Consider the following 7,379-nt stretch of genomic DNA (forward strand, 5'->3'; position numbering starts at 1 on the left):
TGATACAATTTTAACTTTTACTTAATTATGACCCTGAGTTGATTACTGCAGTGACTTCGCACTCTAAGGCCACCCATTTTAACCTAGATGAGTGATTTTTCCATTCTGGGTCTCTTTCTACTGTTAGATATTCAGAATAACGGAGCACAAGGTGGGTCTGCCTCCCGTACAACTGGAAGAGGCGTGGTGATGAATGGGGCGAGCTCTGGCTTCAGCTCCTGGTCCCGCTACTTACCAGCCTATGGACTGGAGGAAACTCTCCTAACTTCTCTACACCTCAGTTCCTTCGTGTGGAAAATGGAGATTTCACTCTGCCGACCTCATAAGACTGTTGTAACTACCAGATGGGCTACTACAGGACCAGACATTGTTGTGGTACAGCAGGTTAAGCCACTGCGTAACCTTGGGACAGCCGCATCCCATATCAGAGTGCCAATTTAAGTCTCAGCTCCTCTGCTTCTGATCCTGCTTCCTGTAATGCAGACTGGGGGACAGCACAGGTTGACTCATGTGCTTGGGCCCTGCCACCCATGTGGTAGACCCCAGTGGAGCTGCGGGATCCTGGCTGCAGCCTGGGTCAGCCCTGGCTATTGCAGGCATTTGGGGAATGAATCAGCAAGCAGATGGAAGATTCTCTCTCTCTCTCTCTCTCTCTCTCTCTCGTGTGTGTGTGTGCATGTGTGTGTGTGTGGCTCTGCCTTTCAAGTAGATGAAAATAAACTTTAAAAAGAAATGAGCGGGATACTATGCAGGAAATATTATACGAATTAATTCGTGTAAGCATCTAGAACATACTGCACTCAATGAATGCCAGCTCTGTGTTCCTAGACTCCAGGCAAAGGAAGCAGCGTAGCAGATGGTGTGCAGCATGGGGCATCCGGGCGCCTGCAGGAGGTCACTGCTTCTAAAGCACAAAAGAAGAGTGTGGGGAAGAGGGACAGTGGTGAATGAGTGCGGCGGGGGAGCAAGCCATGATGCTGGGGAGGGCCTCAGGCCCACGCGACTGAGGTCTTCCTGTGCCCTTTCGAGAAGTTAGGCTTCATCCTGAAGGAGAGGGAGGCTCAAGGGTTGGGATGGGCTATGGAGGAGCGGTGGGAGGGCAAGACTGGGGTCAGGGAGACATGCTACCCGTGCTAAGGTAGCTAAGGTAGCTCTTAGCCTGCAGCTCTCTATGTAGATTCATTCATAGCCTAAACCAGTGCATGGGGCTGTGGGAGCTGTGAGGAGATCAATGAATGAACAGTCCTGGGGGACGTACAAGCTACTTTTCTGTATTTAAAGTGGAGGGGCAGGGCAGTGGCACAAATGCTAAGCTGAGGATCCCCAAATCCTGGGACACATCCCTGGGTCTCCCCTCCCAGCCGGTTGCTAGGCTGGTTGCCTTTTTGCAAGTCCCAAGGACAATGCTGGGGCAGGGGGTTTGAAAACACTCTGCATGACAGAGGTACCAGCTCACATCCCAGCAGGTGAGCTTCCTCATCACAGCTGACCTCCGACAGTGTAGGCATAGGTGGAGACACCAAGTTTCTCAGGGAGGGCACCCTGCAGCCTACAGCCTGGATGAGGGTGGCTGTCCCACATCCGTGCCTCCAGGGCTGCTTTCCTTTTTTTCTTTGTAAGGCGAGGGGTGCACAGTATGATCAGTTAACCAAGCGTCCATTAGGTGTCTCCCCTGCCACACACTGGGACTGCGTTCCATTGACCAGAAGCTTAAAGTCCTGCTCCTGGCTCTGTCCTTACTTAAGTCTGCCCCGACCAACCAAAACAATTGGTCATCCATGCCTTACTGATCCCAGGATGGAACAGAGAGAACCCGAGAGTTATGGTAGCGGTTTTTAAAAACAAAACAAAACAAACCAAAAAAAACATTGGTAGTGTTAATGAAATGGTACCCACAGAGGGTTCCACTGGCTCTGCACAGTTGGAGGGTAAATGATTGACAGCAAGAAGGGTCCTTTGGAATCCTTTGGTTCAGACAGTGCAAGTGGATGTTGATTTCTCCCAAACGTTGATCTGGCTTCTTGGAGAACTGTGTGGGAGATGGAAGCAGTCAGTAATAGCATCCTTCAGATGCCTCTGTGCTTTGAGAAAAGTATTGGGTTAAACAGGGCAGCATCATTTGCAAGTGGACAGGGAATAAGGAAATGCCCCACTTTTTAATACCCGATCATTGTTAGAAGAATTCAATGATTTTCCAACAATAGAAGACTACTTGCAGAAGCTGGTTGGAGTGTGAGGGGGCTTTGTTGCTCTTGGAAGATTCTTTAAGCAATACAGATGTTTCTCTTTCTTTGTATGAAGAAGAGCAGGGATCCAAATTTACCTGAAAAACTGAAGAGGCACATTTCATCCCCACTGGACAGCGTGTTTTGCAGCTAGTGTTGCACGTAGATGATACAAACTGAAGAGCAGGGCCAATACTAAAATGTCCCTGCGCCTGACCCACATGCATGTAGCAGCTGAAGGCTCTGTTGTAGGAGCAATGACTCTTGGTATGGGCTATTCCATGTCTGGGGAATTCTGGGTGAAACCTAAACCTTAGAAGAAGAGATGCCAGGTAGGCTGTGTTGGAGATGCTTCCTTTAGTTAGACATCTCACACTGAGGCTACACGTTATGTCGAAAGTAAGCAATTTGAGTGGATTTAGATAATAACACATGGTATTTTGAATATTGGCCTCCTTTCTGGTGACTTGCCTGGTGACCAAATTACTAGTGACTACTTCACTAACAGGTCATTCGGGGAGTTACCTTTGCACGATGTCACCTAAATGCACCTGATGGTGTTAAAATGTCCCATTTCTTAAACCTTTGTGATGAAATTAGTCTCAAGGAGCGCAACAGGCCAACCTTGAAGATATTCCCAGTTGCTGCAGAATATCACATGCTTTGGGCTTACTCAGGAGTCCTATTTTGACCCAGTTATTTCGCCTTTATTCTGCCTGCCTCATAGACCCGGGAGTATTTTGGTTTTTAGGGCAGGTTATCTCTTGAAGGACTCCCTTTTTTTTTTCTAAGTGCATGGAATATAACGTGTAAAGCTTTCCACAACTGAAAAAGTATGTGTGCATGTGTGTGTGCCTGTGTGTGCGTGCATGTGCGTGTGCCTGTGTGTGCATACATGTGTATGCTTAAACCAAAAGCTTACAAGACACCTGCATAGCAGTATTTATTTCAGAATCACACTTGTAAACATGAGACCATTTTTTTTAAGATCTATTTATTTATTTGAAAGTCAGTTACACAGAGACAAGGAGAGGCAGAGAGAGAGAGAGAGAGAGAGAGAGGTCTTCCATCTTCAGGTTCACTCCCCAATTGGTCGCCACAGACAGAACTGTGCAGATCAAAGCCAGGAGCCAGGAGCTTCCTCGGGGTCTCCCTTGGGTACAGGGCCTCAAGGACTTGGGTTATCTTCTGCTTTCCCAGGCCATAGCAGAGAGCTGGATTGGAAGTGGAGCAGCCAGAACTTGAACCGGCGCCCATGTGGGGTGCTGGCACTGCAGGCAGCGGCTTTACCCACTATGCCACAGCCCCAGCCCCCGAGACAAATTTAATTATGGGTTCCAGTTTAGCTCTTTTTTGTAATTGCAGGATTATGTTTTTATTGCTGCTATATTAGAGTTATTTTTAAATGTCATCTTGAAATAGAAACATGTATTTTAGCTTCTAATGAAAAGATAAATTAACATTTTTAACAAAACTACTTACACCACAAATATATTTTTAAAAGGAATTGTTATAAATATTTTCCAAAATACTGACATATGTAAAAGAGGTCTAGGATTAGCCTGAAATATAAAATCCCCCAACCAAGAGTATGTTAGTCTTTCACAGCTGTAGGAACTTTTTGGTAAGTCAGAAACAGAGTCCTTTTCTTAAATCAGAGCCTTGTTATTTGTTAGTGATAAGAATAAGTGTACTCCAAGCAGAGTCAATATGGACATCTTCACTCAGTAGCCATCATTAAGTAATGCATAGGAAAATGGCATTTATTTATTTTTATTTGAAAAGCAGAGAGAAGAGAGAGAGAGGGAGAGAGAAAGAGAGAGAGAGAATCTTCCATCTGCTTGTTCACTCCCCAAATGGCCCCAATGACCAGGGTGGACCAGGCTTGGACCAGGCTGAAGCCAGGAGCCCAGAACTGCTTCCGTGTCTCCCACGTAGGTGGCAGATGCCCAAGTGTTTGGGCCATCGTCTGCTGTTTTCCCAAGCTTATTAGCATATTGCTGGATCAGAAGCAGAGCAGTCAGGACTCAAATCAGCACTCTGATACAGGATGCCCGCATCACAGGCAACAGCTTATCTCACTGAGCCTCAACCTTGGCCGAGGAAAATGGCATTTATGATGAGTAATTATTGGTTATAATTGCTTATTAACTTGAGTTAATCCCCCAGGCAATTTGTTGACCTGGTTATCAGTCAGCATGCGTTGCAGGTCCCTAACAAGTTGTTCCTTCTGTTTCAGATCTTTGGCATGATATTCAGCATGGTCCTGTGCTGTGCAATACGAAACTCTCGAGACGTGATATGACAACACTACTTCCACACAAAAATCACAACCCAGAGTTTTGCTACAAATGTCACCATTGCTGTCTTCCAGCTCATTTTAATGTTCGAAGGACTTTAGGATCTATAATAATTTGCTGTTAACTGTACCTTTGCACATGTGTGTGTGTTTGGCTCAGTGCTGGTTTGCCCCTTGAGTGAGTACCCACGTGTGTTGACTGGGAGCATATCCACGTGTGATCTGAGTGTTTCTGGTATATGCATTATACACAACAAAAACTTGGGAATTCCTAATTCCTGTTATCTAAGAGGAACAACCTATTTAACTAGCAGAAAATGATCAAAAATGCTTTGAGAAACTTTAAATTCTTGGCTATTCAGAAAAGTTGATAACGTGTCAGTTTCTCAGACCATAGCCTTCAAAGGTTAAATACAGAGACTCCAGGGATTTCTGGTTAACAGAGGCAATAAGCTACCGCAATTGGGAGATGATTCTGTATCAAAATTGCCTGTGTCTGATTGCTGTAAGGGTTTCCTAGAATGTTTTATATACATGCTCTCCCTCCCCAGAATACAATCAACCGTAGTTTTGGAACTAAACACATCTGCAAAACTAAATATAGCATGGCAAATCTAATTTGAATAAGTCATGCTTTCCTAGTATTTAAAAACAAAAACCTCCCTCTGGAAACAGTAGTCACACAGACAATCATGTGCGCTGTAGAAGTGAGTGTTTTTAGGACTAAAAAAAACTTTTTAAGGAAATATTTTGTTCTTACAGAAAGACACGTAAAGATTGATTGCTTTATTACTTTCCTTTTATGACTCTGCTCTGTACTACTGCAACCCTCACATCCTCGAAAGGGCTTTTATCTCAGATTCTTCTCTGTTTCAAAGATGGAAGAGCAGAAAGACTAAAGCAAGAGATCTAGCAGTTGCAAATTGCGGGAAAGAGAATTTTTCCTGGCACTGTATCTTTGAAATACCTCATAACTCGAGTTTACATATTTTCCTAATTTTTTCTATTTTTCCTATTTATTCACCTAGAGAGTTCTTCATACATTAAGAACTACAGATTTTGCAACCTAAAATAATTAAAGCCCAGTCCTTCATAATTCAAATATTATCTTATGAGAATCCTTGGCCAAAGCAAAATAAACAAAGAAAAACATCTCTAAGTCAAATGCATGGCACAGATGCAAGTTAAGGAAACAAAAATACACACACACAACACAACTGTGTTCTTTCTGTGCAAGTCCTCTATGAAAATATAATTTTCAGATTCTGCTTTGGTCTTCATGCTTGGTTTTAAATATCTAAACCCAAATTTAGGATTTAAATGAGCATATTTATCAGTACTTTTCAACAACATGTTATGTTTAGTACATCGTGGATTTTTGTATTGCATTTATAAAGGCCACACAGAAGTGGGAGTGCAGAGGACTTGGGAAATCCCCAAGTGTGCTTCCTCTGCACGCGCAAGAACAGGGGTCCCCACGCTCCTAAGAAACGTGGCAGCTGTTTGCTAAAGAGACTGCTGGGAACAGGCGCACTCCCATAGAGGACCACATTTCTTTTTCTGCCATGCTTGCTACTGCTACTAACTTTGGAGGAAACTTCTAGGAGAGGAAAAAAAGTCAGATTGGAAGTAAGCTAAAAACTTCATTGTGCATGGCTACTTTACTGTGCTTTACTATAGCTAAAGAAACAATGATCTTTTTTTCAGATTTTATTTATTTGAAAGGCAGAGATATCTTAAGACAAAAATCACTTCATGAAACAGATGCTGGTCCCTCCCCACCCCCTCTCCCACCCCAAAGCTGAGAAATGTAACCTGTAGGGCAAAGAGCAGACAGTCCGTCTCTCTGAGTAGCTTTAGTGCACCTGCCTGCCTAGAGGCAGAACCAGGCTCAAGTGTATACTCAGGTTCTCTCCAGCTCAGAGTGGGCTCTGAGTCCACAAAAGAGAGTGTCAGACCCTCTATGAATGAATAACCTTAAAGAAGTACACAGAGTAAAGAGTGAAAGAATAGAAATAAAGTAATATTTAAAATATTTTTAAGTGGGAGAGTAAGAGTCTATTCCATAAATGATTAGTGTGCCCCTCTTGGAAGCGAGCTTTCCAAACTATGTGCTGTGAGTAGAATTATAGAATTCCACCACTGCGTGAGAGTAGATTTTATAATATATTTACACACACACACACACAGATCAGATATATATATATGTGTGTATGTGTGTGTAAATATACAGATACAGGTATCTCTATATATAGATCTATAATCCCTCTATATCTTGAATCTATATATATATCTTGAATACATATCTGTTGAATATATACAAATGTCATTTGAATATATGTATACATGTTTGTGTGTATGTACGTGTGTGTGTACACATACACCATATACATAAGTTTTTGGTTATCTCTGTTTATGTGACCTAATTTGAGATCAGACCCAAACATTTTCTTAAACCTCGGGTGCCGATGATGAAATATTTTAAGTTATTTCAAATTAAATTTTCTATGTACCAGAATTGTTTGATTCATCTTAAAAATCCTATCATAGCTCTTTATACACTTTCACACAACTTGTCTAAATGTCCAATTACTTATCAACCCAAACAATATGGTAAAATATGAGGCCAAGTTCTAACCCTCCTATAATGTTACACTTCGGAGCTGGACTTAAGAGCAACACCCTAAGGACTATCATTGCACATAGTTGTATCTCGCTTAGTATTCTTTCACCCAAATTATCCCTCTTTTCTCTAGAATAGTCCCTTTGTCATCTGTGGTTCAATCTGTAAAACTGCACATAGAGGCAGGGCACAGGGTGGTCCCCCAAGCAATCAGCAACAGTAGCTGTTCCCC

At 42.9% G+C, this 7,379-nt stretch overlaps 1 protein-coding gene and 1 pseudogene across 2 annotated transcripts in view; both read left to right on the forward strand.

The window, feature by feature from the left end:
* The window catches only part of TSPAN2 (tetraspanin 2), a 40,564-nt gene extending 33,522 nt beyond the window's left edge, over positions 1-7,042 (forward strand). For both annotated transcript variants that reach the window (XM_070076899.1, XM_051856133.2), the window contains exon 8: positions 4,465-7,042. In XM_070076899.1, coding sequence (XP_069933000.1) covers positions 4,465-4,530 — 66 coding nt within the window. In that variant the 3' untranslated portion in view covers positions 4,531-7,042. The remainder of the gene's footprint in view (positions 1-4,464) is intronic.
* Positions 190-2,675, forward strand: LOC103350218 (HIG1 domain family member 1A, mitochondrial pseudogene; annotated as a pseudogene).
* Positions 7,043-7,379: the final 337 nt, after the last annotated feature.

The sequence above is a fragment of the Oryctolagus cuniculus genome, chromosome 7 (genome assembly GCF_964237555.1).
Source record: "Oryctolagus cuniculus chromosome 7, mOryCun1.1, whole genome shotgun sequence".
Classification (NCBI taxonomy): domain Eukaryota; kingdom Metazoa; phylum Chordata; class Mammalia; order Lagomorpha; family Leporidae; genus Oryctolagus; species Oryctolagus cuniculus.